Below are 10,976 nucleotides of genomic sequence, written 5' to 3' on the forward strand. Positions count from 1 at the left end.
TTTAGGTAACATGCGATCTCTGGAGGGCTTGAATATTTCAAACAACAAATTGGTAGGTGAAATTCCAAGAGAAATTATGAATATTAATTCTCTTTCAATTGCCCTAAGCTTGTCAAAGAATCATTTAAACGGATCAATACCAGCATAAATCGGTCAGTTAAGGAATATAGTCGAAATTGACTTGTCGTATAACAATTTATCTGGTCAAGTTCCTAGCTCTATAGACGGTTGTCAGGTTCTACAATTCTTTCATCTAGAAGGGAACTCACTCCATGGGCCCATTCTCTCCTCTTTGAGCAACTTAAAAGGGTTGCAAGTTCTTGATCTCTCGAACAATTCTTTCTCTGGTATAATACCTTCTTTCATTAGTGCAATGAAACTAGAACTTTTGAACATTTCTTTCAATGATTTTCAAGGAGAACTACCGAACGAAGGTGTTTTTAAGAATGTGACAGCAGTTGATGTAAGAGGAAACCCTAAACTTTGTGGTGGATTCCCTGATTACCATCTGCCAAAATGTATTTCTGATTCCCATGAACAGAAGCATCATTCTGAAAGTATCAAGACAATACTTGTTTGCATAGGAGGTGCATTTCTGTGCATAAGCATCATCACATGTTTCGTAGTTGGTTGCTATTGGAGAAGAAGATCTCAGAAAGATCCACAAGGTAATATGACCATGACATGGGAAAACAAGAAAGTGTCCTATAATGACCTTCTCAGAGCTACTAACAGTTTCTCTGTGGAGAATATAATTGGAAGTGGTTCTTTCGGAGTTGTGTATAAAGCTTCTATGAGTTTAGGAAGTGCCAATACCGTTGCGGTTAAGGTACTAAACCTCGAGCAGCATGGTGCTCTAAGAAGTTTCTTATCAGAATGTGAGGCCTTAAGAAATGTCAGGCACCGAAATCTTATCAAGATCCTCAGTGTGTGCTCTAGCTTAGATCACGGAGGTAAAGATTTCAAAGCATTGATTTTTGAGTTCATGCCTAATGGTAGCTTAGAAACATATGTACATCCGAACACACGTAGGGATCAGCCATCCGAAGGCCTAACCCTATTACAAAGGATGAACATAGCAATTGATATTGCTAAGGCATTGGACTATCTTCATGATCACAGGCCAGCACCACTTATACATTGTGATCTTAAACTGAGTAATGTGCTTTTGGATGATAACATGACTGCACATGTTGGTGATTTCGGGTTGGCTCGATTTCTAGTTCGATCTGATACCGTGCCTGCTCAATCAATAACAAGCACCGCTGGAATCAAGGGTTCTATTGGCTATATTCCTCCAGGTACAAGCTTAATATTGCTGCTCATGATAATTTTTCTTTTCTTGTATTACACCTTTCATCTATTGACTCTTAACAACTTGTCCTCTTTGTTTCCTTTAAGAAACTTTTTAATGAATCTCAATTGGTTAGATTAGGATCCTCTTGGCCTATCATAATTACTACAAAAATCTAGTCATTGCAACGATCATGGATACATATTATTAAATAAATGCAAATTCACCAAATAAAAACAACCATGACCAATTAAACAGGTAAAGTATAGAAATGAAGAAAGAAGACGGTGGTCACATCCCATTTAATTAGTTGCAATTATTTAGTATTTGCTCATCAGTAGTTGGTAGTTCAAACAAAATTAAATAGGTATGTCATGACACTAGCTTAATTATATTGATTGTTTTTTTTTTTACTCATCGAAGGTAATAAAAAGTTATCTTATATATATGTTTCACTGCTTAGAATATGGAATGGGCGGCCAGGCATCCACGGAAGGAGATGTTTATAGCTACGGCATCCTTTTGCTGGAAATGTTCACTGGAATTAGCCCCACTGATGAAAGATTCAAAGATGGCTGGAGCCTTCACAAGCATACCGAGATAGCTTTTCCAGCTCGAGTCATGGACATTATTGATAACAAATTGTTCTCGTCTGATCTGGGGAATGAGAACACATTGGTACCAGAGAACTCTCGAGAATGTTTGGTTTTGGTGATTCGATGTGGACTCCTGTGTTCCAAGGAGTCACCAAAAGAGCGCATTGCAATGAAAGATGTTGTAAAAGAGTTGAATTCAGCACATTACAAGTTGCTAGAGTAAGGGAGATTCATGAACATCATCGTATTGTGTTTAGAAACTATATTTTAGCGGCAATAGCCCTTTGTAATCTGTTAAAATAGGAAGTAGAGCAATGGCTAATTAGGAGATTGTTCTCTCATTCTTTATGAGTTTTAATATAAAAAACAATGAAATGGGTAAATTTGTAAAATTTATAAATTTAGAGGGGAATATATATAATTTTGAAGTTAAGAGGGGAGCAATACGTAATTTTGATATTTTTGAGGGGTATACGTAGGGGTGGCAACAAACCGAACTTACCTTAGGTTTGAGTTTGGTTTGAATTAATTTTGAACTGAACCTGGTTTGATTCGTTTTGAATCGAACCCATTTCGAATCGAATTAATTGCGAACTACACATTTTTCGAATCGAACCCGAATCAAATCACGAACTAAATTATTTTTTAGCAGTCCTAGTTATACCGGTAGTTTATACATTAATTTTTTCTCGCGGGACAATTCACATGGCTTCCTTTTATCGGTATGAACTATGAAATGAGTGTTTTTAAGTTAAAAAATTGTTCATGAAAAAATACATCAGAGACGGCTTTCCTGGTATAAACTATGAGAGACGACCGAAGAGAGAGGAGAGATAGTCATCTAGGCTGGAGAGACAGCCAGTCGCCGAGAGCGTCGGCTAGATTTTAGAGCTAGAGGGAGAGTGAGTTAGTGAGAGGTGGAGAGAGAACTAGGTTATTGAGATTTGAGAGCGAGGGAGTGTCGGCTAAATTAAATTATGACTCTCTATCTTGGATTTTAATTTCATCAGGTAAATGAACGGCCAATGTTATTATGAGATTCGAACCATAAAAATGATCGAACCCATTTCGATCGAACCAGGCTAGGTTTGAGTTTGGTTTGAATTAATTCCGAACCGAACCTGGTTTGGTTCGTTTCAATTCGAACCCATTTCGAATCGAATTAAACTCAAATCAAACCCGAATCGAATCACGAATCTCGAATTTTTTTGCCAGCCCTAGGTATACGTGAAAATCCCCCTTTAATATATATGAAATTCTAATTCAAAATATGCAGCGATCTAATTTGACTAATAAACGAAATTAAGTGTAATGTTGAGTGTCTCCACTTAAAAATTCCGCCGATATTTCCCGCTTCATAATTATGATCAGTGTTGTAAATAATGGTATGCAGTTATCAATAGTATTGTAAATAACAATATGCTGTTGTCGGACGACATGGTACTTCCAAGCGATTAATCAAAAATTATCAATTATAATCAGAAATAATCAATTGATTAGTCGGGAATATTCCTAACAGTTTAGTCACATCAACGACTAATTGATCGATTAATCGAACGTTTTTTACAACACTGGCTATGACTTATTAATAATAGAACTGGTCAACAGAAGTGGTCAACTGTTTGTACTTAGAGTTAGTTACTGTACTTACTGTTGTATATTGTATAGAGTTAGTTTCATAACTGAATTAGTTTAGACAGTTACCAACAGAGAGATAGCAATTATTGTAATTCCCTTTACTTATGAATAAACGAGTTCAAATATTATGTGGCACAGACTATATTGCGTTACATAACAGACATTTGGAACGCACGACATTTTCTGGAACCAAGCATAGTGACAAATGAATTATTCGGGTTCGGTTCGGCGAGGTCAAAAATTTGTGATTCGGGTATAATTCGGGAATGATTCGGAATTATTCGGATCAGAAATCTCACTCCTGCAAGAGAGCAAAAAAAAAAAAAACCAAAAAAATAATTGTCCTTGGAAAAATTCAAGAAAAATTCGTGAATAATTCGTAAAATTCGGGAAAAGCTCGTAAAATTCGGGAATTATTCGGGTTTAATTCCGTCAAAATTCGGTCAACCGAATAATTTGACGTTCGGTTCTGCATCACCCCAAAAAAAAATTAAACGGGTATAATTCGGGTATCTTGTCACTATGGAACCAAGTACTCGACTCAACGTAGAGGCACATGTCAGTTATCGGCCACACGATTTGGCTCCTTAAACATTATCCAGTAAAAAAAGGCTTGCGGTCTGCAGAGTAGTTCGCAAAAAGTATTGACAAGTGTGGGACCCGTATATGGAATCGCTAGTTTTACTTGTCAGTGACTCAGTGGTAGCATTTAGGGGCGGCAAAAAAGCTCGTAACTCGTGACTCGTGACTCGTATCTAACTTACTCGTTAATAGCTCGCTTGTTACTGGATCAAGCTGTTAACGAATTAGCTCGCCACTAGCTTGGTTCTGAATTTATGAGTTCAAACTGAAGCCTAGCTTACTCTTTAGCTTGCGAGCTAGCTCGGCTAGGTATCAATTTGTGAATTTGTATGAATTTGTGTGCATTTTATATTATCTAGTTCAGTTCAATTCAGTTTAGCTCGATCCGAAAAGTTCGTAGAATTTATTTTCTTTTTCAAACAAGATCCACTTAGCTCCGCGAGCCAGCTTGTCAGCTTGCGAGTTAGCTCGGACTGACGTATCACGATTTCAAGATGAGATTTTAGCTCGGATGCCTTAGATCCAGTTCGCTCGGTTGTAGCTCGGTCCATAATTAACAAGCTAAGCTAGAACCTAGCTCGTTGCCACCGTAGCGATATGCTGAATTCATTTTACCAAAGGTACCTCGAAATTTGTAATTTGGATGGAACCGTCCGATCTGTTTTGGTACGCATTTTAAAGCAGACCCGTGCATTCCATTTCCACCACGGATCGGATTGGTCCGGATTCAGATCGGACGGTTCGGATATAAACTCAAAAGTTTGAGTTACTTTAGAGAAACCGAAACCCCAGGTGTTCCAATTTTATACTTCCCTTCATTTTCGTCTGTAGTAGACTAGTAGGAAGCTACTGCAACTCTGCAGGAGAAATGGAAAGCTAGAAGCCTAGAAGAGCGAAGCGAAGAAAAGAGATGCAACACTGTTGATCGATCAGGTACCATTGGGAAATTTAATCTAGTTTTCGATTATCGAACCTGTTTGAAATCGTGTTTCGCTAAGGATTGGGTTAGATTGTATGTACAAATGAAGAACATTTTTCCCTAATTCGAGACTGGTTCCAAGTAAATCTGGAGATTTGTTTGATATGATTGATCCAGTCAAAAACACTTATATTTGATAAAAACTAAATTGTTCTATTGCGTTTCAGTGACAAGCTTTTCAAACTATATCGAACAGTTATAGTTCATCAAAAAAGAGAATAAAAAAAAAAGAAGCAAAGGGATATTTGTAACATACTAACATCTATCCATCATTCCATCTACAATCAAATCAAAGTTGTAGTTCCTTAGCTAACATCAATCCATCATTCCATCTATATTATTTTGCTTTGAGATCGTGCAGCAGGGGTTTGAACGGTCCAGATTTTCCTCAACTCAAAATTTGAGATATCTCGGAGATGCAAATTCGGCAATCAATAGATCATATTTAGCTTATCCAGTATCCTCTCTCAATATTCTTTGCTTAAATGCAATCTAGTTTGCTTGTTTTGGTCTAATGTGATTACATTCTTGTCACTGGGATTAGAGGTGCATACTAAATGGGGCACTGCAAAGATAAGCAGCTGAAATTTGAAGAATATCTTTCCTTTTTTGGCAACCGTCAGGCTCACAACCTCACTACCCACCAGCTTAATCAGGTTCTTTCTCTCTGCCTCTTTTCCTCCCTCACTTTGTGATCAATTTTTCACAATAAATCACATTTAATGAAGCAGATATTATTCTTGCATGGATTCCGGAAGCTAACAAACAGAAGTTATATTGGACTAACTAAGGTTTGACTTTTCACATTATTAATTGAGACTATTTCCTATTCAAGCAAGGAGAATGATTTTTGCTGCCAAATAATTGCCAAAACTGGCAGAGCCTACTCTTCTTTCCTTTCTCAACACCTTTTTTGATCCAATATACCTTTTTTCATAAAATATATATATATATTTTTTTTATCTTGTAGCACTGTTGATTCAACAGTTCTTTTTGGTGCAGTCATTAATCTCCTTGCATCACTGATATTACGTTACATCTGTTTGGATAGGAGGAGATCATAGTTGCTTTGAGTTCACGTAATCTGATCCCACCTGTTAGATTCGGTATGAGTGATTGCAATATACTCTCTGTCACCACTTCCATGTCAGCAGTATCTCTTGAGGAGGTGAAACATGACATGCGAGAGATCGGCTGGGAGGAGTGCCCGGTGGGATCAGTTCTGACAATTAACCCTGCAGCTGCGGCTGTTGCAGACAATTCGACCTCAATTCTAACAAGTCAGAAGAAAAGGAGAGGGAAGGCTAACAGGAGTAGAAATGATGAAAGAAGTGGTTTACAATCCTCTGTAGCAGAGGAAGGCACCAACAAGGATGTCAAAGAAGTGTAAGCCTACCTCAATAATTCTATGCAAAGCTCTTTTTTTTTATGTCATGTGCAACAAAAGGTCTTTAATCAGGGAGTTTAATCTCACACTTGTTTTGCTTCATACGTTGCTTTTCACTTCTTTTGGCTGTTACAACAAGCCTTTGTATCCTAATTTTCTATAGCCATCAGAAGAAGTGAAACTCAATTGCTGGAGGACTAAATTTATTCTGTAAAATGCAATTTGAATAGGTGCTTGGTCTGACTACTTTACTACCTGTATTGTGTAATTTGAAGTACGTTGTTGGCCTAATCCAGAGGCTCTGTTGGATGAAGTTGAGCAAACAGGGGAATAACAAGTAGGGTTGTCAATGGGCCGGGCTGGGCCACATTTTAAAGAACCTTGTCTGGCCTGTCTTTATCAAATGATTGGCCGGGCCAAACTCAATCCGGTGCATAAAGAAACTGAGGGGGGGCGCTTTGAGATTCGTGTCAAGTTAAAATAACGGTCCAGATTTACTTATTGCACCTCTAGTACCTGGGGGGATCTGAATTCTAGACTGTGAGTCAGGACTTCTTGATCTGAATCGACCAATGAAAAATTCAAACCATGCCAGGACTAGATCTTTTTTGTTTTTTTGCTTTTTGTTTTTTTGTAGTTGCCATTGTTTTTCACTCATCTATAATACATATTTTCAATATTTCTTTATGCAATGAATACTGCCTTGTGAACATAGATTTTATCTAAAAGAATGTTCCTTAGTACCATAGATTTTATCTAAATCAATCAATACTGCCTACTGAACATAGATTTTATCTAAAACAATTGCCCCTCCCCTTGGTACCACACACTAACCGTCCAATTACTGACGTCTGTATCATTACAAGTTATATACAGGCCAAGCTAGTATTGCTATCCCTATATATGCTTGGTTTGTGGTCTATGCGAGCAGTACCCGCATAGCTGGGGGAATACTTTGGGTGAAGATTTTTGACAGAACAGCTTTTAATTCATGCAGCACGGACATAGTCAAAACAACACTGTATATGACTCGTGCACTTTTTGAATCAAAAGCTGCTTTGTCAAAATGTTTACTCTATACTTCCGGTATGTGCCATTTGACCGACTTCAGTATGTAACAGCATGGTGACAAGGTTATTATGGTTGCTAAGACCCAACAGAGCCATTACCAGTGTCTACTATCAAGTACCAACAAAATCAGATAGTAGAAGGGGAAAGGCACTTCATGATTTGTGATCTTTTCATTGAGCTTTTCATATAAAAAAATAGGATCTCTGGGGAAATTGCAACAATACAAGTTCTAGCCAAGAGCTCAAGAAATGCTGATCCATACACTTGGCGTGCAAGTGGTATCATGAGGATAACCGGTCTTCCTTATAACCGGTTAGCTGTTTTTGTTTTTAAATAAGCTATGCGTAAATTGCCACATGTTTCATTTTACTGAAACAAAACTGTCTCTATAAAGTTTGCATAATTACGTAAAACTAAGAAGAAGAAAAACCTATCATATAGCCCCCTTGGCATATACAAAACTACCCATTTTATTTACAAAACAAATTCTGAACCGCATCAGTACATAAAAGTCAAAAGCCCGCCGGACATTTTCAGGTCAGCTCAGGTTAGCTTTTGTTAGATTCCCAACAAAAGATTGCCAGCCTGGTATCTTTGGGTCTTGTCTAAGCTTCCATCACTTGTTATTGTCTAGTATAGCTTAGTTTGACATATGATACTTCTTTAAGGGAGCCTTTTCGTGTGTGTGTTTTCTTTTTAAAATTCTCATGATTATTCAGGTGATCAGCTTTAGAATTAAATAAAAATTGCTTCAATGTTACTTACTCGGACACTGATATGCACTGTTTGCACTGTACCGGTAAATGCTGACATAACAAAATTTGAAGATGATGCATTTCTCTCTTGAGTCTTGGTTTCCACAAAATTAGCGGGTTCATAATAAATTGCCAATTCTTTATTGAGTATCCTTACTGTTAGAAGTTGTTATTATAAGTATTACTTTTTCTCTGTTAATTTAAGCTTCTATTGTGGGGCAGGTTGTATTCTAATCTAACACCAGCATTTTAATATAATAGTACTGAAATTATGAATAGCACTTATATTATAACAGCCATTTCTTTTTGGGAAAATAGTGCCCACCTGTTCCTTTTCAATCCACCTAAAATTTATATAAATTCTAATTCTAAACTAAATATTTGTCTCCATTCTCAGGCGTTATTACAGGTGCAGCGAAATGGGCTGCTTTGCCAAAAAGCATATTGATCGGGATGCAAATGATCCTTCAATGTGCATCGTCACTTACAAGGGCCAACATAACCACACAATTCCATAATTGTTGTCTGTTGTTTATATATGTTTGCAGACACATGGATAGTGTTTGCCTCTATCTTTTCTTTCATATATTTCTTGTCTTATTGTAATCTTTTTGTCTGCAAGGAATTTCAATAGCTTGTGCATATCTAGAATTCAATATATCTACTTGTAGTGCTCTACTGGTATAGTTGCATTTATATGTAACACTACTACCATTTATTTTTCTCCTTCAGTATAAATTTCACATTTATAGCATCTTATATTGTGGTCCAGTACTTCAATGGAATGAATGAGAGTAAAGAGAAGCTGAGGCCTATTTTTTTCCCCTTTTCGAGTACCGGTAATTGTGGATGACAAGGTACCTTATCTTTTATTTTTTTGACCAACTGTATAAACACAGAGACTAGTATTGGATAAACGAGTGTCAGAAATTATCTGAATTGGACAAAAATTGAGAAAAGAAAGTATATTCTTGGTAACTTAACAGGTTCATTTACAAGCAAGGCGGATGATATTGATCAAATTCTTAACAGCTACAATTAATATTACTCCAAAGGATAACAAAACGGTATTCCCTCTCCTCACAACAAGAAACAGTAATTAGAAAAAAAAAAAAAAAAAAGCATTTTTTTCTTGTTTGTCCAGTTATTCTCTGCACCTATCACAAAACAGCGACACTACTTAAGGATTTTTTTTTAAAATAGAATTAGTTTTATAACTTTCCACAGAACAAGCCCCTTTACTCGGTTTTTAGAAAAATAGCCTCCACCGATCCCTAGGATCGGTGGAGCAAGAAAATCCATAGCTACACTGATCCTAGGGATCAGTGGAGCTAATTTTGACCCATTTTTGCACCCAGGAAAGGAAAGCCACAGAAAATCTCATTTTTGCACCCAGGAAAGGAAAGCCACAGAAAATCTGAATTTTTTCTCTCTACACGGATCCGTAGGATCAGTGGAGGGGCCTTTTTAAAAAAAAACAATCCGACGGGGTCTTTTTTATTTTTTCCATTATGTTTTTTCCTCTCTACACTGATCCACAGGATCGGTGTAGGGATTTTTTTGGGGCTACACCGATCCTGTGGATCAGTGGAGGGTTTTTGTGTGGCCGTCAATGTGGCAGGTGGTAAAATTGCTCCAAATTTTAATTATTTTGCTCCACCGATCCTAGGAATCAGTGGAGGCTATTTTTCTAAAAAACGAGTAAAGCGTGCTTATTCCGTTGAAAATTTTAAAGCTAATTCTATTTAAAAAAAAAAATCCTACTTAAGAACTAGTTACCTTGGGAATGCCAGCATCATAGATATTTTTGAGAGCCATGTGGTACTTGGCCTCGCCGATAAAAAGCCGGAGTAGAGAATTTTTGTTTTTTGTTGTTAGGAGTTGCTCTGGAGGCAGAGGAATTAGAGTCTCCATCGTCACCAATGGAGCGATTGGGGGTCTTGCACTTAATTTTGATTATAAATAATACGAAAACACATTAATAAAAGTACATTAAACTATTACATGTTTTATTGTTAATTAGTTTTAATATTAAATATATTAAATAAGATGAAGAGTTGAGAATTAACTTATTGAGAAATGTAGAAACACTATTATTATATAATAAAATATTATTTAATTATTGTCCCTAATAAAAAAAATTAGAGGAACATCGTGATATTACCTACATATTATTTCATTTTTGTACAAATTAAACATATGAGTCAAGATTAGATGAGAAATTGAAATAGATACATATATTTTCATAATAAATTAAGATTTCCGACAAATAATTTCACGACATAGCCGAATACTCATTTCAGTATATTCCAATAATCAATTCCATGCGTGCATGTACCGATGGGTTCACACATTTTGGAAAATGAATTCTCATTCTTGTCAAATCTAATCCCGTGTAATCCCGTGACAAACAAATACGTCCTTACTAGTTTTCTATGTCATTATTCGGATTTTGAAACTGATGACCAATAAAGATGCATCTTTTTTGAAAAAAAATTAAGAACGAAGGACCTGTTATGTAATTACAATTACAATTTAATTTTGCATGTTACTGTATGAGAAATAAATTGTTAAAAGTGAAGTTGATATGTGGAATTTCTTTTACAACTAAGTTATTATTCAATTTAGAGTTAATACCGATAGTCTGAGACCAATAAAGATATAAAGTACTGTT

General features: G+C 36.4%; 2 protein-coding genes across 2 annotated transcripts; both read left to right on the forward strand.

The window, feature by feature from the left end:
- Positions 1–287: 287 nt before the first annotated feature.
- On the forward strand, positions 288–2,196 carry LOC144546997 (putative LRR receptor-like serine/threonine-protein kinase At3g47570). The gene is made up of 2 exons (XM_078295598.1): positions 288–1,301; positions 1,758–2,196. The coding sequence occupies exons 1-2, from the start codon at positions 374–376 to the stop codon at positions 2,111–2,113; spliced, it is 1,284 nt and encodes a 427-aa protein (XP_078151724.1). The 5' UTR covers positions 288–373; the 3' UTR covers positions 2,114–2,196.
- A 2,752-nt stretch (positions 2,197–4,948) lies between these two features.
- LOC144546565 (uncharacterized) lies at positions 4,949–9,494 on the forward strand. The gene is made up of 6 exons (XM_078295101.1): positions 4,949–5,043; positions 5,634–5,745; positions 5,821–5,880; positions 6,141–6,475; positions 7,746–7,859; positions 8,700–9,494. The coding sequence occupies exons 2-6, from the start codon at positions 5,647–5,649 to the stop codon at positions 8,818–8,820; spliced, it is 729 nt and encodes a 242-aa protein (XP_078151227.1). The 5' UTR covers positions 4,949–5,043; positions 5,634–5,646; the 3' UTR covers positions 8,821–9,494.
- Positions 9,495–10,976: the final 1,482 nt, after the last annotated feature.

This window comes from Carex rostrata, chromosome 30 (assembly GCF_964058835.1).
Source record: "Carex rostrata chromosome 30, lpCarRost1.2, whole genome shotgun sequence".
In the NCBI taxonomy this organism is placed as follows: Eukaryota; Viridiplantae; Streptophyta; class Magnoliopsida; order Poales; family Cyperaceae; genus Carex; species Carex rostrata.

Excerpts from the sequence above, each read along its gene's own strand:
- LOC144546997 (XM_078295598.1), top strand. The coding sequence starts at position 374 with ATGAAACTAGAACTTTTGAACATTTCTTTCAATGATTTTCAAGGAGAA. Across the intron at positions 1,302-1,757 it reads TATTGGCTATATTCCTCCAG|AATATGGAATGGGCGGCCAG; the intron begins GTACAAGCTTAA and ends TTCACTGCTTAG.
- LOC144546565 (XM_078295101.1), top strand. The coding sequence starts at position 5,647 with ATGGGGCACTGCAAAGATAAGCAGCTGAAATTTGAAGAATATCTTTCC. Across the intron at positions 5,746-5,820 it reads CTACCCACCAGCTTAATCAG|ATATTATTCTTGCATGGATT; the intron begins GTTCTTTCTCTC and ends TTAATGAAGCAG. Across the intron at positions 5,881-6,140 it reads GTTATATTGGACTAACTAAG|GAGGAGATCATAGTTGCTTT; the intron begins GTTTGACTTTTC and ends CTGTTTGGATAG.